Here is a 25,323-nt window from a genome sequence, read left to right on the forward strand (position 1 = left end):
GGCTAAAATGTAACCAATGGTGGTTCTAAATAAAGAAAATATGTTAGAGGAATGTAACTGTGTCATACAATATACTTCAGTAAGCATATGGCTGTCAAACTGCCAATTTTGGCTTTGGCTATGGCTACAAGGACACACTCAGGAAAGTTAATCCAAATTACCTAAAAGTGCAACTTTTAACTAGATTAGCTACACTGCATAATAATACCCCTGTGAAGATTTATTCAGAATTAAAGTAGTCTTTATTCAATTTAATTTATTTCACTTCTAAGTGAATTCATTTAATTCAAATGAACTTTCCCAAGAGTCACAGTTTAGACAAGCCTTTAGGGAGCAGCAAAGGGAGTTAGTGCACGGTCATCCACATTATAGTTTACTGTGTACTAACTTCTTTGTGTAGACAAACTGTGTGAGTGGTAAGACTGTTTCACTACCACGCCAGAAAGATTAGAGTTTGGGTTGTCTATACAGGGTTACTGTGTCTTTGAGACATACATAGAGCAGAAAAAAATTGAAAGGTCATAGTCTGGAAATTCAGAATAAAGAAATGAGGAGACAAGATATTCTCACTTTACTCTAGTCTTTGAGAAGATCTACCCTTTTTAGGTTAGTAATCACACAACAGAAAGCTCTGGGGCTAAGTACAGACAGTCAAAAGACCTGAGGATAAATCGATTCAATCTTTGCTGGTTAGTCTAACCTGCATAGATTAAACCAACATGCAAGTGAACAGACATTGACTTTTGATTCTGAAAATGCAGCCACTTGCCTGCACAGGCCAGACCAGAAGCCACATGCCTGCAGTGGCACAGGCCAGGGCATGCCTCCTTGCTTGGCTGGAGCAGACAGTATGGGCCAAGGATAGTCTACCCATCCTGTGAGGGAGGGATTCAGGGGAGGTGCAAAGCATCATGGGATGCTGGGGGCTGTGTGTTAACTTGAATCAGGAGGGGATCTGGGAGAGAAGCTCAATACACCAATTTAATTTAAATCAGTTAAGTCTGATATTGGATCCATCCTGGCTTATCTTAAACCAGTTTTGGCCATTTTGAAAGCAGTTTAAGTGCACTGAACTTTTGTTGTGTTACAGATTTGAGCTCATTTCTGAGCAATTATATCGGTTTATGTGTAATTTCTGTCCATTGCCTGGATGTCAAGAGCTCTGTGTGCTTGGAAGTTTCTGCAGGATGAGTATCAAGCCCCAGGAACAGATGCAAAGAGCACCAAATGAAGCATGCCATTTTAACACTTAAAATGGACTAAAAGGAGGGGAAAAGTTCTCCTTTAAGGAGGACTTTACGAAGTAACACCAAAAGAGTTGCCCTTGACTGATAACAGGTGTTTAGGAATTGACATGAATGAATTTCTTGCAGAAAAAGTGCTGAGAATTTCAGCAAACTGCTTTAAAAACAGGGCTACTATTCTAATAGCAGCCTCTTGAGAGCCAAGCCTCCAGTTGCCCCTAGTGTAGAAGCAAAGATATAACATACTGTACTTGAAGCAAGACTTTCTTATGCTGTAGTACACTGCCACATCTTCGGCACCCTCCATGAGCTGGGCTTACCGGAAAGCATCATCGACCTGGTGCGAGAGCTCCACCACGGATGTACCACGACTGTCCGTGCCACTGACGGAGAGACCGCGGAGATCCTTATCCAGTCAGGGGTGAGGCAGGGCTGCCCCCACAGCCCCATCATCTTCAACCTGGCCATGGAACCGCTCCTTTGAGCCACGGCGGGCGGCCCAGGCGGGCTCGACCTGTACTACCAGAAGTTGAACATCCTGGCCTATGCCAATGACCTTGTCCTCCTCACCCCTGACGCCACCCAGCTGCAGCAGATGCGGGATGTGACGTCCGAGGCGGCCAGGTGGATGGGCCTGCGCTTCAACGTTGCCGAGTGCACCTCCCTGAACATCGATGGCAGGCAGAAAAGCCACGTCCTGGACTCCATACTCACGATCCAGGGCCAGGCAATGAGGCACCTGTGCAATGGCGAGGCCTACTGCCACCTGGGGATGCCCACTGGCCACCAAACAGATGCCAGAGGAGACCATCAACAAGATCGTGCAGGACGCTCACAAGCTGGACTCGTCCCTGCTGGCCCCCTGGCAGAAGATAGATGCGGTGAAACCTTCCTCATCCCCCGTGTCGCGTTCGTCCTGAGAGGCTCGGTGGTCCCCAAAACCCCCCTCAAGAAGGCGGACACCAAGATCCGGCAGCTGCTCAAGAAGTGGCTGCACCTGCCGCTACAGCCCAGCAGCGAGGTCCTGCACATCCCCTACTGGCAGGGAGGCACCAACATCCCCCGCGTGGGAGACCTCTGTGATATCATCACACACACATCACCCACACCTTCCACCTCCTGACCTGCCCGGACACGACAGTAAGTATCATCGCTGCTAGCATCCTCGAGGAGACCACCTGCAAGAGGATTGCAAGGCAGCTGACTGGACAAGACTTGGCCACCTTCCTCAGCAGTTTACTGGAGGGCAAGTTCAGCTGAGATGGCGGGGACTTTGCCTCACTGTGGAGCTGAGGCTGCAACGCCATGCACCGCCTCAGGAAACACATCGGCTGTGCCTAGACCCGGACCGAGGAGCACCGGGAGCTGGGAGTCTCCCTCCAACCAGCCCCACACGCCGACTGCATCACCGTGATGCCCTGCACAAGGACCTTCCTGGAGAGGTTCCTCAAGGACGCCATCCAAAACAAGTATGCCAGCGACCTGAGGGCCAAACCCAACCAGGGCAAGGTCTTTGATGTCACCTCGAAGTGGGATGCTGGCAACCACTTCATGCCCAGTGGGAGCGTCACATGCTTTGTGGACTGGTGCTTCCTCCACTGCGCCCGCCTCAACTGCCTGCCTCTGAATGGGGCCGTGCGCTTCGGCCACCAGGACAAGAGGTGCCGATGGTGCAGCTATGCAGCAGAGACCCTCCCCCACGTGCTGTGCAGCTGCAAGCCACACGCCAGAGCCTGGCAGCTCCTCCACAATGCTGTCCAGGACCACCTGGTGAGCTCCATCCTGGTCACAGCAGGGGAGATTTCTGTGAACCGCACCATCCCGGGCTGTGAGAGCCAGATGCGACCTGACATAGTCATCACCAATGAAGAGGCCAAGAAGGTTGTGATCGTGGACGTCACCATCCCCTTTGAGAACTGGCACCAAGCCTTCACTGAAGCCCGGGCTCGCAAGTGGGAGAAGTACGCCCCATTGGCCGGCATCCTGAGGGGCCGCGGCTATGACGTGACGGTCAACGCGCTCATCATGGGAACACTCGGAGCCTGGGACCCCAGCAACAAGAGTGTCCTGCGTGCCTGCCATGTCTCCCGCCACTATGCCAAGCTGATACGCTGCCTCATGGTGTCTGACACCATCTGTTGGTCCTGCGACATCTACGTGAAACACATCATGGGCCACTGCCAGTACTCCGACCCCACCAGATGAGCCGCTGCCGAACCGGACCCCGAGGGGACCGCCTGAACTGCCCTCCCTCCTCCCTGTGCCAGATGGACCTTCACTTCACTCCAAGAGGATTCTTCGACCATGGATGACCCCACTCCACCTGAAGAGGACCCCCCTGATAAGACTCTACGTGGACTGAGGCACTTCCTCTGAACCACTTCCTCCACCATTGTGGGCCATTGTAACGGGTTTGTATGTATCTATCTCCTTTCTTTCTCAGCGTCGCGAACCCCCTCCCTCCCCTTCCCCCTTCCCCCCATCCCTACCCCCGGGCTTAGTTGGCTAACATTGTATCTCCTGTAACCTAGTTGCGTTCCCCTCCTCACCCCCATCCCTCTATTGTTAGTCCCTTGCTCGGGCGATCTGTATTTCCCTATCAGCTTTGTCATCTTTTTTCTGGATTCCCAATCCTAAACATTTACTAATAAAAGTCAATCTAAAGTAAAGCCTGGAGACACACTATACAGCAGTGGTTCTCAACCTTTTTCATACTGGGACCCATTAGCGTAACTATCAGCTTGCTGTGACCCACATCCTCCCAGTCCTAGACTCACTGAGTGTGTCTCCCTCTCTCCCTTCCTCTTTCCCTTCCAGCTCCTGCATCTGGCCCACCCTGTCCCTTTCCCACTGCTTTACACTGCCTTGCTGTGTGCTCCCCACGCTCCCCCCACTGTATGCCACCCCCCACCCCTGCTGGATGCTGGCTCCATGCAGCCTTGCCGCATTTCCTTCGCAACCCTTCAAATCTTCTTGGAACCCACTTTTGGGTCGCAACCCTTGGGTTGAGAAATGTTGCTATACAAGATGCTGCCTAACTCCAATACCAACAGCAAACAATTTCAATTAACCTTTCAGGCAAGAAGGTATCGAGCAAGAACAGAATCACTGGCCCATAAGCTGCGCCAACAATTATACCATTCTCAAATGACTTATCTTCCTTAAAAGAAACCCAAACAAATACAAAGACTTCTTCTAACTGAACTGTAGAAACATGAGCTCTAGCTATGAAAAGCTTATGAATCTCTGATTTAGTTAGTCTGTAAGGTGCATCTCCCTCACTTTTTGCCTGACTTTAGACTACCACATCTAACTACTCTCTGCTTTCTGGAGTCTGTAATTCTAAAATAAAATAAATGTGCTTCATGCTCAAGTGTCACTCAAGGTCTATGTATTTCTCATTTGCATAATCTGTACTTTTGCAGATGCATTTTTCATTGATGACACCAAGAGTTCTGTATATAGGACAAATGCAGAGCACAGCCGAGACCTGTGCTAAGAATTGCAGAGGAGAATTTACTCTAAAATAATCCTGATTTTTGATTAGTGTTTACATTAACCCCTCTGAAATATTCTATAACTGATTTAAAACAAAACCCAAGACATTAACTTAACAAATGAAATATTTAATAATGGGGAATGCGGTAGCTTGGTGGTTTAATGGCAATGCATTGCTCTACCATACAGCAACCTGTTGGGTCCACTCCTCCCAGTACCAGTATAGGATTGAGGATGCTGCACAGATCACACACAGCCTATGAACAGAGCACCATCTGTTGGCCTTGAGCAAGCATTTTTTTGCTGCTGTATGGAATTGGTGGGCTCTGAAGGAAATTATGTGCAGCAGTTGCTGGAGAAGGACTATTGCCTTGATGTACAGGCCTTTGCAGATGGCTTGCTGGGGAATAAATGGTATGGAATGCAAGTGATTCAAGAAGAGTCCCTCCAAAATAGTGTTAAAAGTCTAAGAAAAACCCACAGAGAAGAGAATCCACAGTTAGGATTAAACCTTTAACACTCTGGTTCTACTCACAAGACAGACATAGTTGGGTGTGCTGGTCTGAAACCAAATAGAAGGGAGGATAGATTTGCACCTTATAACCAAAGTAGATACATAAAATATATACAGATATGTCAATCAATCAATTTATCTATAGCACAAGCTTTTGTGAGCTGATGTCAGGTTTGTGTTCCTTCATTCTGTCATGTACGGATTGCCCCATCGGTCCAGTGTAGCTAGCAGAGGGACACTGTGAGCAGGTAATTGTGAATATGACACTGGGGAATTGCAAGTGAATGAACCTCAGGCGTTATAATCCACATTATTTGGATTATATGGAGAGGATTACTGCTTCCACCTCCCAAGAACTCACACAAGACAACTTTTACTTTATAGCCAAGATCCACAGGCCTGGCAATCCCAAGACACCATACTATTTTTGGAATTGGCACCATTATGGAGGGAGTTTCTGGCTGCATGGATTCTATCCTATTTCTATATGCCACTAGAGCTGCCAGCTATTTAAAAGACACCATAGATGAAAGAAAACCACCACAGATCTCAAGAAGCACAAAAGCTGGGCTCCTGAGAGGCGGTAGTAATATTTTCGTTTGAACCAAATAACACAGATTATAGCATCCAAGGTTCATTTACTTGCAATTCTGCCAATTCTGCCATCACCAGGGATTCGGGTTTTCCATTTCCCATGGAAAAGGAGAAAAAAACACGGATTTCCTCCCTGTACGTGAGTAAAATGTGGATTTTTCATTTTAGCAGAGAAACCTATGGATTTTGCAGTTTTGCAGCAAGTCCTTTGCAGGCTGGCAGAGTTCTTGCTGCAGGAGGCTAGGAGGGAGTAGGAGGGCGGTCAGGCAGGAAGCACCATGTACATGTATATATACACGTACACTAAGCAGCCTGGAGAACAGCTCCAGCAGTTAAGTGAGGGGAGATTAAGTCCCCCGTAGGGGAGGAGGGAGTTGGGCAGGGCTGGGGCTGCTGTTCTGCTGGGCAGTATGTGGGCTTTGGGGCCCAGGGCCGCAATGCATGGCCACAGGGCCCCAGTGGGGAGCAGGGCAGGGCTGCAGGTGGCTTGTCCGGGGGGGGGGGGTGCCTTCCCACTGCTGCATGCACTCCTGGGGAGACAGGGGGGAACCTGTGCCAGATCTGTGTGTGGGGCAGGGGTGGGTGGGGCAGGTCTGCACTGTGGGATTGGGCTCCCACCCTGCCGCTCTCCTCCATGGCTTCCGCAGCCCAGTGGATGCAACGCTGTGTTGCAGTGCAGAGCGCAGCCATGCAGGAAAGCTGCTTGCCACTGCAAGCTCCTCCTGAAGCCACGTCCCATGTGCGTGGGGGCTGTGCAGGTGATGGCGCAGGGTTGTGCCCCTCACTGCAGCCCTGTGTACAGGGGATGCGCTGCCAGGGCAGCGTGGAGGTCACAGCTGCAAGCAGCTTTCCTGCATGGCTGTGCTCTTTCCTGCAGCACTGGGTTGCACCTGCCAGGCTGCGGAAGTCCCAGGGAAGGGCAGCAGAGTGGGAGCCTGAGTCCACAGTTGTGCACCTACCCCTCCACACACTCTGCCCTGCGTACAGATCTGGGGGGCACAGGTTCCCCCTGCCCTCTGGGAGTGCATGCTGTGACAGGAAGCCACCCCCCGCCCCGCCCCCGAGCAGCAGGCAGCCAGCCAGGAGGGAGCCAGGCTTTGTGCTCAGCTGGGGACCCCCCTGCCAGCGCACAGGGACTGTGGGTGAGGGGCACCAATAGGGCTGTGGGGACTTTGGGCGGGGAGTGAGGGACATCCGGAGAACCAGGGGACGTGGGAGGGGAAGTAAGGGGCACCAGCAGAGCTGGTGGGGGGCCTTTAATTTTAATCATGTTTTTTGGGGGTTTTATCAAAGAATTTGCAATTTTTTTTCAGAGAATTTGTGATTTTTTATCAGGGAAAACCAGGATCCCTGCCTATCACCTACAGTGCCCCTCTGCTGTTTACACTGGATAGACTGGGTGATTCCTACATGACAGAATGAATGAACACTGATCTGACATCAGCTACATGCAGGCCTGTGGCAGAACACTTTAACTACCCTCAACACTGGAGAGCTCCGTGCATGTTTCACAGAACTGTAATTTAGAGCACTTTTTATAGCACTATAAAGTTACAGTACTTTTAAACATGACAGAAGTAGAGTGCTAGGTGTGGAGGAAGAGGGGGCAGTTCTGACCCTCCCTGAACTTTTCAAACTAGGCAGCAGGGGGCACTCACTTCATAGTCTACTCTCACTGCAGGAGGCTGTGGACAGCAGGAGACCAGTGGAGGTGGAGCTGGACATAGGGCAGGGGAAAACCCCGACCACAGAAACAGAAAGGAGAGCCGGCAGAAGCAAGGTAGAGGGGTGAAGGGAAGAGGTGCCATTCCAGACCCAGATCCCCTTAGGCAGTGCCCAGGTGCTGTGCACTGTGCCAGACCCCCAGCCATGGCTGCTCTGGGGCTCTGTGGTATGTTCTTGGTATGTGGCTCCCCAACACGTGCCAAGCCCGGACACTTCCATAACTCATCCAAGACCATAAAGGCTCTTCCCAACTGTGTCATACTGTGCTGGGAGGGAGTGGATTCCCACCTAGGCAAGATGGCATGGAGCTGGTGGCAGTGCTCCTCTCCAGCCTGGGCTGCACAGACCTGAATCAGCCCCTTCCCCCAGTGAGCCCCACAGAGCCTGTCAGCCTCCAACACAGAGCCAGCCCCTCTAGCTGCAGAGCGAGCCATGCTCCCAGGAGCAGGGATGCACCCTCCCCTCACCGCTCCTCCTAGTCCCATCTGGCCTGATCACTGCTGTCTTAGCTGGCTGGTGGGAGCAGGAGGGGTTGCCAGCTTTTAAAGGCTTGGCTAGTGCTCCCGGGCTACCCCTGGTGGAATCACCAGATATTTGACCAGCATACAGAAGTTAAAGCGCTGTAGGTTGCTAAAGTGCTGTAAAATACAGTGCTTCAAATTTAATACTTCATTTAGCAAAGGTTAATTTAAAATGCTAACATTTAAACATTTTTAAAGTTCTGTTAAGTCTTGGAGATAAAGCATGTGTACAGAAGTTGCTTTTTTACCATTTAAAGTGCTTTATGGGTACAGCACTTTAAACTTGCATGGAGCACTTCTGTATACACCCAAAGCAATTTAAATGGTGAAGAAAGCAACTTCTGTACATGCTTATTCATCACTGACCTGAAAGTGGCTGTTCTCAGATAGCAAACTTTTAAAAAGCAATTTGAACAGGAAATTGTGGAAAAATAAATCAACAACAGACTGGATTGTGTTAAGTATGGTTTAAATAGGGGCTATGTATTCTTATTCCATTACCTGGATTAGCTTTTTTTTGACTCCTTTGCACCTATGGACTTATTCTTTGCATGTTTGCCTTTCCCAGCACTGCCCCCCTCCCTTCTGCTTTTGTAATCAAACTTTTCTCTCCCTCTTATACACAGCTTTTGTATGTCCTTTAATAGCATCTGAGTGAGTTTCAGCTCATGAAAGCTTGAGTTATATATATATAATCTACTCTAGTTAGTCTATAAGGTGCAAATCTACCCTGCCTTCACAAGAACAACTTTAGGTAGACAAAAAAGGCTTACAGGTGACTTACAAAAGTGCTTTTTCAATGAATACATTTGGGATCTTTCTAAAATCTAGCACTAAAGATTGAATCCACAACTTGGAAAACTATTTTAGTTCAACCTCCTGACCTGCTAGGCCACACAGAAGTTGGGTTAGCAAAGGCTGCAGAGCCTCACAAATATGTGATGCAGTTGTTCTAACTTGGATACCATATTCTCTGAAGAGTTTGAGGTAGATACAGATGGAGGGGAAAGAAGACAAATAATCAGGCACATAGTCTTTAATGCTATAATTTTTTGTTTGTTGGTATGTCTAAACATTTCATTATCATTTCTATATATACATACATATACATACATATACATATATGTGTGATGTCCACATGTGTATAGGCAAGTTTTGCTTTTTTAAAGGCTGCCTTTAATAGTTAGCAAAGGAAAACTTGTAGCTGGTGTTTAAATTCCTGCAAGTTTGTGTGACAGGGCAAAAAACAGATGGAGGGAGAACAGTGAAAGAACAGATCAACCAAGAAAACAAAATACCACAATTAAAACAATTATATACTGTGGAACCTGTGTAGAGTGAACTCTGATAATACAGGAAAACTGTTCTTGCACAGTTATTTTCTTTATATCATGTTAGTGAATTAGATAAAAGTTCTAATTGTTTCAATATACTGAATTGTTTCAACATTGCATCCTGAGTTCGAGTTACTGTTTAGAGAGAAATTGAAAATAGAGATAGCAGAGTGCTCCAGCAAAAATTTATGGATGGAAGTAAATGAACAACTTGAAAATGATGCATACAGACATCTATCACCTGCATAAATGACCTGTTTTCTGTATAAAGATAGGAGGGAAATTTTCCTAAAGCCTGTGTGCAGACTGTTTGCTAGTGTGATAAAATGTGTAACACTGAAAATCTGTCTCATGATGACTTTATTCTGCAAAGAAAGGCAGTTGGGGTTGGAGAAGACTTCACTGTACCAGGGTTCCACTGTATTAACATTACAGTAAATATTCTTATTTAGTCCAAAAAGAAGCAAGACAAGTTAAAGGTAAGCATAATTTCCTTTGATCAAAAATTTAAAAACAAAAACGTAAACCTACTACTCACACTGGAGAAGCTTTATATCTATTAGGAGTTCCAGAGTCAGGAGAATCACCACCAATACTACACAGGCTACCAGGAAACTGTTGAGACTTGCACTGAGCAAAAATACTTGCCACACAGCTGCTCGTCTCCCACAGCACGGTTTTAGCCAGTTAGATCTAAGGAAATAAACAAGGAGGAAAAAAAAGGAGAAAGAAAGGAAGAGGTAAAGAGTAATGGACTCTAAATGACAGATTCAGCCATCAATAAAGTTCAAAGACTTTCTAAATCCCATTTACTTTTATTTGTCTCTTTGTTAATGTTAGAATCTTCTCTCATCAAATTTTCCAAATTAGTGTAAAGTAACATCCTACTTACACATATCAATTACACCATCCTCTATTTAATGGGCATCTTTAATTGTACCTGCAATATCACTGAAACTCACCATAGTATCTGAGTACCTCCCAACTGTACAAAGGTGACTACCACCTGTCAGATGTGCTTCTTTTTCTAATCCCCTTCTCAAGGGGAAAACTTTCACGCATATTTCTTGATATACATATTATGTGATTTTATCTGTGAAGGGCAGGGCAAAGAGATATATTTTGCAATTAGACTTGAAAACAATGACACTTGTGGCACTACCTGTGGAAGTGAGTTTAATGGTCTTGGATAGCTGTGCTACTTATCTGCAGTGACAGACTGATGGGGAGCATTTCCAAACTAGATGTGCAATGGTGCTTGCCACAGTAGCTTCTATACTGTCATAAAGACCAGCAAAGGAGGTTTGGGAAAGGGAGGTTTTGGGATAAGGGCTAAGTACAGACAGTCAAAAAGCCCAAGGCTGAATCGAGTCAGTCTTTGTAGGTTAGTCTGAGATGCAGAGATTAGATTAAACTGAGAAACAACTGGCCACACATTTACTTTTGATTCAGAAAACACAGCCACATGCCTGCAGTGGCTCAGGCCAGAAGTCAAGGGGCACTATAGCCCGGTTGTCTGGTACAAAGTCAGTTTGAGCTATGTATTTGCTTCCCCTTCCTGCTGCCCCCCAGGTCTCTGGGATTTATAGTCTACAATCACAGCAGCAGGACTCTCCAAGGTTGCTCATCACTTCCTCTTCCTGCTTCCAGGTGCCTCTGGGATTTGTAGTCCACAGTTGCAAGCAGCAGTGAGTTGCAGTAAGTTTAGCAGTAGAGCAGCTCTGTAGTCAGGGGAAGGTAGGTTTTAACCCCCCTCCCTGGCCCCAGACCCCAGCTGGAGTTTGCCAGGGGTGGGGGGCAGCCCCCCCTTCTCTACTGGAGCAGACAGTACAGCCCAGCCCAGGGCTGGAAACCATGCTGGGATGCTGGGGGACTCCCAATTTAACTTGAACCAAGAGGGGGGCTGGGACAGAAGTTTCATAAACCGGTTTGATCCAAATCAGTTAAGTCTGATACTGTGTTCAACCAGGTACATCTTAAACCAGTTTCAGACATTTTGAAATGGGTTTATGTGCACTGAACTTCTGTTATGTTACAGGTTTAAATCAGTTTCTGATCACTTAAACATGTTTATGTGTGACTTCTGTCCCTAACCTAAGTGGATGCAGTGGTTCTAACAACCCATGTAACAGTGGAGAACTTCACAGTTTTTTTCCAGTCACAAGCAGCAATAATTATGCCACACCCTACCACCTGTGGCAAGATGGATTTTTTCCTCCTCCCAGCCTATGTGCATTTTATCCGCACAAAGTGCAATTACTCAGGTTTTACAGAAGCTAATTTTGCTTTGCTTAGATAACTATCTGAATATGTAAAACTCTGTACATTAGCACACAGCAAGTAAATATATGCATACATGTTTGAAGTGAATGCAAAAAAGGATTCTGTATATGCCTGGAAACACTGAAGAAATAGTTAGGAGATTCACAGAAAATCTGATCCACAACCTTAATTTTTTCCCAAGGAAATCCCTGTAACAGATGAAACATCAAGAACTAATCAGACTCCCTGTGGAACAAGGGTTAGAAAGTACTTCTAACACCAACTCCTTGAGTGCCCTCCTAATGACTTTCCTCTAACCAAGGCACAGGTGTTCACTACAACCCTCAGCCTCCTGTCATCTGAGCAGGATTTAATTTGTTACAGAAAAATCTGTTCTGGCCATTGGCTTTATTCTCCTTAATCATATGTACCAGTGGTGCTCAACATTTTCAACACACTACACAAAGGGAAATGAACTAAGCCTCACACACAGCAAGTTGGTGTAAAATACTCTTCCCCCATTTTGCAGGCAGAGAAATGGAGGCATAGAAAAAGATCCAAAGAAAAAGAAAAGCTTGTGGCAGAACTTGGAACAGATTAACTCTTTGCCGAATAGTGTGCTCAGCACAGCTCCCTCAAAGGGGCTGTAAATTCCAAACCTTAGCCAAGTAAAAGTCAAGCTGCAGAGGGCATGTCTGCACCACCTGCAGATTGTGCAAGGGAGCACCATGGTCAAGTACCCAACCCCCTGCTCATGTGCCCTAAACCCAGACATGTGTATCATGTAAACTACCTTAGGAGTGGTGCTGGGTGTGCACCTAAAGGCATGGATGAGGCAGAAAGTGTTCTCATCTCCTCCCCAGTGCCAGTCTGCAATATGCCAAATATCAGCTCTTGGGGGCAGAGAAAGGAGCTCAGAACTCTTCCTCTCCAAGACGAGAATGGATGAGCTGGGAGAAAAGCTCAAATCATTGCTCTCCCCCACTCCCCTTGCCCTCAACACACACACACAATTCTTCATAGGACCATAGAGAGGAGCTCAGATACCCTTAAATGGGTAGGGCTTCCCAGATACCCCAACAAAAATATATAGATACAGATGCAGGCTTGGATCATACTAGAGGGACAAAACCCTGATCTCAGCTCGTGTGGGTACCCAGGACCCAGTCTCATATGCGGGGGGACAGGCTCAGACATCCTCAGAGTGACAAGGCCCATTTCTGGGATACACGACAGAGGAGAATATGGGGCTGACTGGTGTGCCAGTCTGTCAACCATCCCCTAGCTCAGGGGTGGATAATTATTTCTGGTGAAGGGCCGTTTAACAAGTTTTGGTGAGCTGTTGAGGGCCACATGGGTAGCCTTGCCCCTTGTCTTGCCCCCTGGATGCCATAATGGGACCGGAAGTTCTGCTCTGACCCCTGACCTTTGCTACCAGAAGTCCCTCCCCTTGACCCCCAGAAATACTCCTTTTGGGAGGGGGGGGTTGCCATCTTAGAACCAAAAAGATGATCTGTGGGTACTCGACCACCTGGGCGACAGTGATCATCATCTGCTGGAATTTACTTTCCAGTGCGGGGTGGTGAAAGCAAGCAGCAAGGAAGAAGTCCTTGACTTCAGGAGGGTTAACTTCTGTAAGCTAAAAAGGTTAGTAGGAGAGGCATTGGGCTCTTTGAGCTTCAATGAGATAGGAGTCCAAGACGGGTGGTTGTTCCTCAAGGAGACGATCCTCTGAGCTCAAAGGGAGTCAGTCCCAATGTGCACCAAGTAGGGCAGAAGTGCTAAGAAGCCCCATTGCTCGGCAAAGGCATCCAGGGATGCCTGAGGGCAAAACAGGAGATGTACAAACAGTGGATGCAAGGGGTTATTACCAAGGAGGATTACACCTTCATTGCTCAGGACTTCAGGAAGGCTGTTAGGAAGGCCAAGGCATAGATGGAGCTAGGGCTAGCAACCAGAATTAAGGATGATAAAAAGTCCTTTTTCAAATACATAGGAAGTAAGAAGGCGGCATCGGGTAACGTGGGACCCCTACAGGATAGGCTTGGCAATCTGGTGATTGCGGCAAACAAAAAAACTGACTTCTTTAACAAATTCTTTGCCTCCATATTCCTGAACAGGGACAGGGACATCTCCCGTACTAGAATTGCGGACGGACCCAGGGGAGGCACTGCCATGCCTAGGGTCAGGGATGAGCTAGTTAGGGAACTTTTGGAGGAGCTGGACATGTTTAAATCAGTAGGTCCAGATGCTCTTCACCCGAAGGTGCTGAGGGAATTGGTGGGAGTCATGGCGGGGCCCCTGGCACGGCTCTATGAGCACTTGTGGGGCACTGGCCAGGTACCAGAGGATTGGCAAATGTGGTCCCTATTTACAAGAAGGGGAGAAAGGAGGACCCCAGCAATTATAGGCCAGTCAGTCTTACCTTGGTCCTTGGGAAGACCTTTGAGAAAATTATCAAGGAGCACATCTCCAAGGGCCTGGCAGCTGAGGTAATGCTCAGGGGCAACAAACATGGGTTCATTGAAGGTAGGTCTTGCTTTACTAACTTGGTTTCTTTCTATGATCAGGCCACAAAGTCCCTGGATGAGGGTGTTGGGGTGGATATCATCTTCCTGGACCTTAAGAAGGCCTTTGACATGGTTTCCCACCAGATTCTCTTAAAAAAACTTGGTGACTGCGGCACTGATTCCTACAGAGTCAGATGGTGGCAAATTGGCTAGATAGTCGCACCCAGAGAGTGGTGGTGGACAGGTCGTTTTCGACATTGTTGACTCCAGGATGAACATGAGCTGCCAACGTGAGGAAGCAGTCAGTAAGGCTAACCGCACCTTGTCATGCATCTACAGATTCATCACAAGCAGGTCCAGGGAGGTGATCTTTTCCCTCTATGCGGCATTGGTCAGGCCACAGCTGGAGTACTGCGTTCAGTTCTGGGCGCCACACTTCAAGAGGGATGTGGCTAGCATTGAGAGGGTCCAGAGGAGTGCCACTCGCATGATCCAGGGGCAGCAAGGCAGGCCCTGCGAAGAGAGGCTAAAGGGCCTGAACCTATTCAGCCACCACAAGAGAAGGCTGAGAGGGGATCTGGTGGCTGTTTACAAACTCACTGGGGGGACCAGCAAGAATTGGGAGAGGCTCTGTTCCCCCGGGCACCACCCAGGGTTACTAGGAATAACGGCCACAAATTGTTAAAGAGAAGGTTCAGGTTGGACATCAGGAGACATTGCTTTACAGTTTGGGCTGCCAGGCTTTGGAATGGGCTCCCAAGTGAGGTGGTACTCTCTCCTACCTTGGGGGGTCTTCAAGAGGAGGATGGACAGATAATTGGCTGGGGTGATATGACCCCGGCACCCATTTCTGCCCGGGGCAGGGGGTCAGACCTGATGATCTGTTTAGGTCCCTTCCGACCCTAAGCACTATAATACTAACACAAAATCATGCACTAGAAGTTAAACAGCTGCTGAAACATTTATTTTATTACAAAAAATATTTGTTGTGATTTGTTTTAGTGTAGTATATACAGAAGGGATTGCATCATAACTCAACAATACAGTCTTATTATTTTATATTGTGTGCGAGGCATGGGGGTGCATGTGTTTGTAAGGTGGGGTGTGTGTAGGGGTTGTGAGGGGCTGTGGCTGTGTGTGTAGGGGGCATAGGGTATGTTGGGGTGTGTTTATATGTGGGGTGGGGGCTGTGGAAGCAGGGTGTGGGGACCCCCCCCAGACTACCCCTGCTGCCAGCAGCAGCAGCAGCAGCAGCAGGTGGGAGACTCAGGGAGCTCCTGCCCAGGCGCTGGTGCTCAGTGGGGTGCAGCTCCGGCCAGCGCTGAGCTGGGGCCTGCCTGGTTGCCTCTATTGAGGAGGCTCCACGCCATGCCTGCAGCCCCCGCTCTTGCATAAGGAAGCCCTGCTGGACCCCATGTGGAAGCAGGGGATGGGCTCCCTCCACTCCCAGTCTGCTGAGCTGCGTGGCGGGGGTGGGAAGGTAGCGGCTGCAGCGCGGGGCTTCCCCCAGTTTGTGGCCCCACCATAGAGGCAGTAACAGCAGCTGACTGGGAACCACAGGCTGGGCTGGCTCCTGCTGCGTTCCGCGTCTATGCATTCTGCGTCCCAGCTCCTGCTGTGAGCCTGGAGCTGACATGGGGTGTGTGGCGGTGTGGAGTCGCAACCTTGCATGCCCCATGCCAGCTCCAGTCTTGACCTGTGCTAGCTCTAAACTTGTCGATCTGGTCTGAGCAGCAGTAGCTGCTGGTGGTGCTGGGCTGAAACCATTGCTTGGCTCAGGGAAAGCAGCCCCCCCCCCCCCCGTCACCGTTGCTGGGTAGCTTTTGGTGCTGCTGCCTGGAGCCCATGCCAGGATGCAGTGCAGCTCTGTCACTGCTGCTTCTGGGCTGCCCTGCACTGTCACTGCTGCCCTGCCCAGAAGCTCCAAAGGAGCTGTTGTGGCCCAGACTGCCTAGAAAGGCAGTCCCTCTGCAGAGCTGCACCAGCCCCCCTGTGTGCCTAGGATGTGAGCAGACACGTGGAGCACAGCAACAGCTAGGCGGGAGCATGGTGCCACACCGGTGTGTCAGAGCCAGCACTGGTGAGGCCCAGAGTGGGGTGGCTGCTCCCCTCCACCCCACAGCCGATTGCTCCAGCACCATGTGTTTCCTGGCTGCAGTGCTAGTACCATATTTTACCCACCCCTGCCCTAGCTACTCCACCTAGAGTCCTACTTCCTACTGTGCCAGTGAATTTAGATTGAAAATAAAACACTCTGAAATAGGAGCCAAAAAATTTCACCTACCAAAAGGTTTATTTTCAATCTAAATTCACTGGCACACACAAGAGAAGAAAGAAAATACCTTGAAATCCTGCAAGACATCCCTTTTTCATATGAAATATAAAAGAAAACTGTCAGTGGTGTAGTTGATCCAAATTCCAAGATCAGACTCAATGAGAAGAGCAAACCTCCTTTATCTACTTATCTCAGAACTAGTAGACTTTGAACTATTTCATCTAAGTCCACTCCAGAGCACTGTAATCCACAAATCATGACCCCTAGGCTTGGCTATCCAGATAGCCAATTTATTTATTTTTGTTACGATTATTATCAATTTTACTTCCCCTACAACAGTGGTTCCCAACATTTTAGACTCAAGGTGCCTCCTAATAGACTTGAGGAACCCTTTGATAGACTCCAGACACCTCTTGAAGAATGCCAGCTTTTAGTTTTCTGAGGATTCCTATTTGAAATTTCTGGGTTTATCTTGTGAATCATGTCTGCACACCTAACATTGTGTGGCACCCCACACCACCCTTGAAAAGATCTCAAGGCACCACAGGATGCTGTGGCATCATGGTTGAGAAGCACTGCCTTAAGAGGTAACGCTGGGGTGGACAAAATGGCCAATCTGGCCACCAGCCAGACTCCATTTCCCAGCAGCCCCTACCCATGTTGCTCCAGCCAGTTTCCATGGAGACCCCAGGTGCAGTGGGGCTGTGACTGTGCAGGGCCAGGGTCTCCATGGAAACCAGCCCAAGCAGCACTGAAAAGGTATGTGGCTGGGTGGGGAGCTCCTACGGGGCTGAGGTGGGATTTTGCAGTGGTGACAGTGTGGGCTGGGGCAGAGCCATGATCCACTGCCTGCTTCCCTGGCTCCAGCCTGTGCTCCAAGGAAGCCAGCCAAAGCGACATGGGTGGGGCTGCTGGGAAATCGATGGCCTGATCTGGCCTGTGGGCTGGACTTTGCCTGCTTCTGGGGTAGAGGATACCATGGATCAGCTGGGATAAACATCAACTGATGAAGCTCATTTGAGGTCTGATCAGAGAACTCAGCTGATCCACAAGGGTGAGCAAACACAATGATTTCAGTTGGTAGAATCTGTCAACGTTAAGAAATGCTGTTTTTTTCCCAGCAGGCTGTATTTCAGAAACTTCTTGTTCAGATTACCCTAAATTTGGAACACTAATTCTACTCTTCAACCCCACAAGGCACACTAAATTTCAAAGCAATCTTGACATTTGGATTTTAGGACACTTAGAAAAGGAAATCTTTAAAAAGAAATGGGTTTTCCAACTTAACTACAGCAGGGTTGGCACTCTAACAATAAATGAAAGACTAGAGGAATGACTGCAGTATAACCCCATAACACTAGAGGTGATATCCCAGCACTGTGAACATTTAGTTTCGCCATCTCTACTATTAATTCCAACTATTCAAGTCTATTTAATCAACAATATTGCTCTCCCACATTTTACCCTGCAAAGGGAAAAGCAGTTATATTATTAAGATAGAAGACTGGGAGTTGGGGCTGTGGACTGAATTCCCAATTTATCATGATCTTTGCATGACTTTGGGTGAGATATTTAGATCCTCTATGCCACAAGTTTCTCCACGATTAAATACAAATAAGACTTACTCAGCCTCACAACACTTGTGCATGGTAAAAAAGAAGTCTGTGGAAAGCAAGTTGAGAGTATCAGTGCAAAGATTTATCATCTTTATTAGTCATTACTCATATTCATAAAAACAGCTTTCAAAAAGAATGATTAACATTGAGCAAAATTGGGGAAAAGATCGCCAAATATCTTTGGCAAGGAATCACTACAAACACTGTTCAAGCTGTTAACAGCTGTCACTGTTTCTTTTTCCTTGTCTTGCAAAAAAATCTTCACAACAGCAGTAACCTGAGATCTTGCTAAACAGTGAATGTCTGCGTCCTGCACAATGGCATAGGAAGATAACACATTTATTTAAGGGGTGGCAGAGACCAATATCTGCACCTAAGTCAGAGACAGGGCATGATAAAAGGCAGAAAAGTGAGTAGTAGCTTAGAACCTGGCTAAAAGAAACTATGCAGAAGGGCTTGGTACGAGGCTGCACGTGGCCAATGGAAGACTTGAGGCACTCTGACAGGTACAGCTTTGCACACACCTACTAAACTCCCAAGGTGGTTGGCTAAGAACTACTTTTAACTTCTTATTTAAAGGAGTTTTAACACTGAGTTTATCTGCAGCCTTTCTTTTCTGTGGCCACTGAAATAAAGTCTCCTCCTTTAGCTTTGGAGCTATATGAGCTATGGGAGCAAAACTAAAACTAAATTGTATAGCCAGCATGCAAAACACTAGTCCATTTGTTCCAGTGGTCTGCCATGTATTAGCCATACTAAGTATGCAAGGTTGCATTTGCACTAGCCTTTTCCTTAAACTTACTACTGGTGCAGAACTACCAGTGGTCCTTCTAGCTACTCAAAGACAACCTATAAGGCATAGTAATTAAGATACCATTAGGAACACAGGACTGGAAGGTACTCCTGAGCCTAATCCTTTCTACAACCTTAGCAAGCTCCACCTTAGATCTCTTACCTTTATAACTCATGTTAGAAGGCTAATCCAGAACCCTGTTGCTCTGATAAGAAACCTTCCAATTTCTATTTAAAATGTATTTGTAACCATGTCCATTCCTTCTTAGGCTATCATTAATCTTACAACATCAATGTTTTTTTTCCCTTACTGGTGCTTTCCTCCCCTGGGCAGCAGCCATGTTTTCTCTCAGCCTTCTACACAAGCCAAACTCTTTCAGCCTCTTCTTAAGATGGGATCTTTATTCTCCTGATCATCCTACTAGTCCTCCCCTGTACCTGTTCTAGTTTCAATTCATTTTGATTGAACATGAACAGCCATAATTGTACATAGATAGCATTACAGATGAGTGTCTTGTACAAGGGCATGAATACTTCCCTCTCTCTACTGGAAATACCTTACCTGATGCATTTTAAACTCATTTGACTTTTTGAAAGCCACCTCACTGGTGGCTCAGAGTCATGCTGTGATCACTTTCTCCTCTACAATTTTGAACTAGTAAGTTCCTAACTTAAGGCAGAAATGCTTGCTATCAGTCTCTAAGTGCATAATATAGCTAACTTTAATCCCATTTCTATTATTTTCTTCTGTAGGACAGCCCACTCCTCTTCCATACTGAAAATATTTCCTAATTTTGCATCATTGGCAAGCTTCATTAGCACACTCCAACTTTTCTGTGACAATGAAAACAATATAAATACAAAATATTAAATAAGATCTGTCCAGAGTCTGACCCTTTAACGAGTCTCCCAATAACCTTTATCAAACCTGATACTTCCTCTTTAAACACTGCCTGTTGGCATCTCCTTTTCAGTTGGTTCCTAACCCCTTTACAACTCTGGTGGTAATAAGCCCCACCTTCTCCAGTTAAACAAATTTCCCATGTGGCACTACATCAAATGTGTTACTGCAGTCCAGATAGATTAGATCTACCTCATTTCCTTTGTCTAGAAAAATCAGTCGCTGTATTACCCTTAGTAGTGCTACCCCTGTTCTTCCACTGGTTTAGCTACTCCAGGAAGAATCCCGTGGGAGATTTTAGGGAGAAAAGCTAATGTAGAAAAAAATCTAAAGGTCTTGTGTCCCATGATATAAACAGTAACAACCTGGCAGCAACAGAAGCATTTACAAGACAACTTGAAAGACTTGAATCAAAAAAGACATTTCTAAATCATGATCTGTAATATACCAGACAGTGCAAAGTTTCATGTTCTGCACTGAAGAGCTGGCCATCTTTCAGATTTTAGAGGGGAAAAAAGAGAAAGAGAATATTCTGCTGCAGTGCAGGTCTCAGTTTTGGATCAGAGCACACAGTAGCAGTGATGTACTACTGCACAACAGAACAAATCAGCATTACAGTCTCATTTAGCACAATTTGCTGTTCCGGTTCTGCTCCATTTTTTGGCCCCAGATCATGGCTGGCAGTTGTACATAGCATAAAAAATATTCCTCCTGTAAATAGAGAGGGAACTCATTTACTGCATGATACAATTCAACCTTCCAAAAGATCTCTGCCTCATCTCTCTGCTTTGAATTGGATTATTTGCCCTGGATCAACCTGTTATCTTTATGGGCCTATGTGTGTTGAGAAAAATTAGTGAGAGGAGTGACTGATGGATGGTAAAAGCGCTTACAGTACCAAGTTGAGAACCAAGGGAGAAAGGCAAAAACCTTAACAGAATAAACTGAAATATATTTATGTTCCTTTAAGTCTTGAATAAAACACAATTAGTATACCAAACAAAGATTAGAGTAATAATGCAAAGCTTTGGAAGAAACCTGAAAAAAAATACAGTCAGCCATCTGTAAACACAAGATGTGAAGGAACAAATCTCAGACCATTGGTGTTTTACAAATAAATTATAACGAAATAACACCACTAAATCAAAATGGAGATAAAGCAGCAGTATAATGTTTGAAAACAAAATGTTTCAATCTACTATAAGACAAAAAGAACAAAAGACAAATAGACTAGCAATGATGACCATCTCAAGACAACCAATATAAAAACCACAACACTACAAAAAAACAAAGAAATAACATTTAGTAGCAATAGATAGTATTTGCACAATTACTCTATGACATCTTCCAGGAAATCTCACTATCAATTTGGTGCAACATTTATGAATGTTTTAAAACTTTTACGTACTCTAACATTATGTCGTGTGTGTATTAGTATATGCAAGAGTGGGGCTTACGTAGTGTTTGTAATAAATAGTACAGTACGTCAGATCTTGTTACTGCTTTCTTTGCATGTATGTGAAATTTAACCAAAATTTTAGTGATTATCAAGGATCCAGGTTTTCTGTTTCCCATGGAAAAAAGGATAAAAATGCGGATGTTTCCCTTTACTAAAGGAAAACACAGATTTTTCATTTTAAGGGACGAACTCATAGATTTTGCACTTTTGTAAAGACCTCTCTGCAGGCTGGCAGAGTTCCAGCCTGCAAGGGGCTGGAGGGGAGGGAAGGAGGGTGGTCAGGCAGGGGGTGTCATATGCATGTATATGTACATGGCCACCAGACAGTCTGGAAAGCAGCTCCCGCAGGTAAGTCTGAGGGGGAGAGAGGGTCGAGGGAATTGAGGCCCCCATAAGGAGAGAGGGAGTGAGTTGGGCAGGTCTGGGGCTGCTACCCAGCCAGGGGATGTGTGGGTCTTGGGATCTGGGGCTGGAATGCATGGCTGCAGGGCCCTGGCAGGGAGTGGAATGGGCCTGCAGGCAGTATGCCCAGGGGGACAGGGGGTGGGGCTGGCTTCCTGCTGGGAAGTGAGGGGCACCAGCATGGCTGGGGGGCTGTGGCTTGGGAGTGAGGAGCCTGGACTGATGTTCAATGATAAAAAACTCAAAATCAAATTCCAGAATGTATAGATATTTAGAATGTATTTTATAATAGTGATTGAGGCACTGGTAGGCTTCCAAATTGCTTTAAAATTGTAACTATATCAAGAAAACATTTTCAACTCACACACACACACACACACACACACACACACACACACACACAGTGGCCTTTCATTTTAATGACAGATTCTGGGGTTTTAATCAGAGAATTTGCTATTTTTTAAATCAGGGAAAACCAGGATCCCTGCTGATTATAGAAGTCCTAGGAAGAGCTGCATAGTATGCTACTGGATATCTTGGAAAAATAAGAGGCTGTTTTACTTCAGAACACCACTCATTTATTACAAATCAAAAGTAAATAAACAGACACTAAAAGCATGAAAATGGTCAAATGAACAGAAGATGGGGTCGCTTTCTTTGATCCATCACAAGATAGTGAAAAAGAGGTTCAACGAAAGGTATCACCAAGCTCAATGGGTATAGGAGTGGAATAGATAAAATGAAAAACATGAAGGACCCATCCACGTAATCCATGTCAGCTCATCATAAAATGATCTCCTAGGTGAAAGCCTGGCTCCATTGGAGCCAACAGTAAAACTCTTACTGACTTCAGCAGGGCCAGTATTTTACTCACTGGATGCATCTACATGTGTGTTTTACTGCAGAATTGACTAATTAGCTCTGCAGTAAAGCATCATTGTCTATACATGTGCTGGTATTAGGGTGCAGTGAATTAACTAACTCTGCCATAACATAATACTGTTGAGGGCAATACTATTTTACAGTAGAGTAAATAAGTGCGCTGAAATGCGTGTGTAGATGGTGACAGGGGCTGGCTGGGCTATGAGGGTGCTAAAGTATAGGGGCTGGATGCCATGCGGCTCCTCACTTTAGTACTCTTGTGTTCCAGCCAGCTTCTCTGCCGCCTGATACCACCACTGGGAGCCCAGGGTTGACCCCTGAAGCCTGCTCCCAGCCCAGGGCTGCTCTGCCTTGGCTCAAACTGCTGCTGTTCTGGGCACATGTGCAGATGCTCAGCCTGGGAGCAGCTGACTCTGGCTGAAACAGCTGTGGAGTTTATTGCATTGCATTAATAGCACGTGTAGATGTATCCACTGACTATATTACTTTTTGAGCAGAGGTGAAATTAAGAGTGGTGCTTCCACGGGTCACATACAATGAAATCAGGTCACAGTTGAATTATAAAAGCCATTTTGTACAGCTTTTATAGACTAAGGACACTAATTAACTGGAAAAAGAAGCAATGTTGGAATTATGCAAAGACTGGTATATTCAAGTGTATGCTCCTGAACCACATCTACATAAATATATGTTGACATTTAATTGGGACAAGGAAAGTGAAGCAACACAGAGACACAGTCTTACCATAATTCTATACCTCATGTCTGGAGAAGATAGCCAAAAACATTGAATAGAAAGAAGAGAGATCATTAAGATAAACCCAGGAAAGCAAAAAACAACCAAAAGCTACCCAAAAAGAGGTTTGTTTACTGTTTAAATTTTAAAAAATACTCTAAATACACATACCTGGCATGAGGCAGGTTACCAGCTTTGGCCATGAAAGGCTTGATTCTGCACTGTTAAAATCAATGTACCATTGACAAAGTAAAGTATGTATTCAACATCTCTAGGGCCCCAATTTTGCTTCTAAAGAAGGTTACCAAAACTGATTACCTAAAAGTTAAGGCACCAAAACTAACTAAAATCAAACTTTGCTTTGTAAATCATACACTGGACTTCAATTCCCCACCTCGGTTTCTTTATTTCGAAAACAGAGTGATATTCAACTTTCACATAGGAGGATTGTCACATTCATAAACAACATTTGTGAGTGATTTGAAAATGAAAAGCATTAAAAGATATTTATTTGTATACGAGTCAACTTCCTCTTTGCAATATATCTATGTCCATCTTTTCCTATTGTGTTGCTCTTTTCTCTACTTCCCTTCTCTCTCTTGTGTCTCATCCTTCTTGCTTCATATGTTCTATACTTTATTTTCTACCTAGTCTAGACTAAGGCAAATCTCAGCACATTTAAAATCATCTAGGTTCAGGAAAAAGTGTACTTGGCAAAGAAAAGTCAGGTTCTCTTTCTATTAGTTACACTACAGCTTCCCTCCTCCCCACCACGTAAAACTTTCACATTTTTGTCCAAACATTTTTAATTTAAGTGATACTGAAAATAAGCAAAGAATAACTTTAAGAGTTTAGGGGAAAAGTCTTTCCCTCTTTTGTTTATTGTATGCATTTAAGATTGTCCCTATAAAGTTAATTTCTCACTCGTTTTTCCATTATTTGTGGTGTTCTAGCAATAAAGGACAGAACATTTTTTTAAAATTAGCTTAAAATCATAAAACTATGAATGACAACAGAAGCTAACTTCAACTTGTTCTTTTTAAATCTCTCATGATTTCTGGTTGGCTGGTTCCCACAAAATAAAAATTTAGATTCTTATCCACCTTTTTTCTCAAATCTAGTGCAGAATTTCCAGTAATACTAATGAAAGCCTAACAGTAGTACTGAGGGTTGATTTTTCTGTATTCACTCTGTGTGAAAGAGTTCCTGATCTGTGACAACAAACGCAGAAGTATTTATCAAGGGGTTTTTTTTTACTACTTGAAGAACATTCTTAGAGTGAGCCTTTTTTACAATCACAAAGCTCCTAGTGTCTACCTTGATCACATATTGCTTTGTACTACTAGAGGAGTACAAAGGTTTTAGTTATAGGAAAATTTATCTGTGTTTACCTGAGAATATCGCTTTTTTTAGTAATTAGGTACACAGTAATAAGGTACATATTACAGTTGCTGCTGCTACTTAACTGTACCTTAGGAAGGTTGATGCCAGATCAAACAGTTATTGGCATATGGGAAATGTTCTGCTTTCTGAGGTTCCCTCCAGGTAAGAAAACTTCTACAGCCAGAGGAAGTCACCTGTACTCTTCTTATTTATAAATATATCTTAAGAGGATAAAAAAAGTTTTGTTCTGCTGAGCACAAGAATGATCTGTAGCAGGAAAAATCCAAACCTCTGGAATGTCAGCTGCCATCCTTATTTTGAAATATTTGTTTGCCTTCAATATAGATCTGATCTGTGGGCCTCATTACTCAATGAGAGGAAGTTTTCAGGTGACCATGGATGATTTTTTTTGTTTTTTATCATGCTAAAGTCCACAGATGTATAACAAATGGATTTTCATAGTATCGCACCTCAAGGGTGAAGAGCAAGAATTTTTTTTTTAAATAAGGCAAGGATTTAGAGTTGACTTGAAGGGAAATCTGCCTGAAACCCTGTATAACATCCCTCCCAACTATACAGCTGGTCCAATAAAAGATATCACCAAAAACTAACTTCCTTTCATATATTTCCTGATGTAAATCACAGCTACATCATCACTCCGACCTTTTTAATAAGG

At 45.5% G+C, this 25,323-nt stretch overlaps 2 protein-coding genes across 2 annotated transcripts in view; one reads left to right on the forward strand and one right to left on the reverse strand.

The window, feature by feature from the left end:
• Window positions 1–25,323, reverse strand: part of TMEM266 (transmembrane protein 266) — a 149,891-nt gene that overhangs the window by 62,245 nt on the left and 62,323 nt on the right. Inside the window, exon 4 of the mRNA XM_090028768.1 lies at window positions 9,969–10,123. Coding sequence (XP_089884894.1) covers window positions 9,969–10,123 — 155 coding nt within the window. The remainder of the gene's footprint in view (window positions 1–9,968; window positions 10,124–25,323) is intronic.
• Window positions 2,618–3,614, forward strand: LOC149852299 (uncharacterized). Its single transcript, XM_090028773.1, has one exon. The coding sequence runs from the start codon at window positions 2,658–2,660 to the stop codon at window positions 3,447–3,449; it is 792 nt and encodes a 263-aa protein (XP_089884899.1). The 5' UTR covers window positions 2,618–2,657; the 3' UTR covers window positions 3,450–3,614.

This window comes from Crocodylus siamensis, chromosome 15 (assembly GCF_052110815.1).
Source record: "Crocodylus siamensis isolate JL-2025a chromosome 15, ASM5211081v1, whole genome shotgun sequence".
Classification (NCBI taxonomy): Eukaryota; Metazoa; Chordata; order Crocodylia; family Crocodylidae; genus Crocodylus; species Crocodylus siamensis.

What these genes read in the sequence shown, in the direction of transcription:
- LOC149852299 (XM_090028773.1), top strand. Translation starts at nt 2,658, where the DNA reads ATGCCCTGCACAAGGACCTTCCTGGAGAGGTTCCTCAAGGACGCCATC.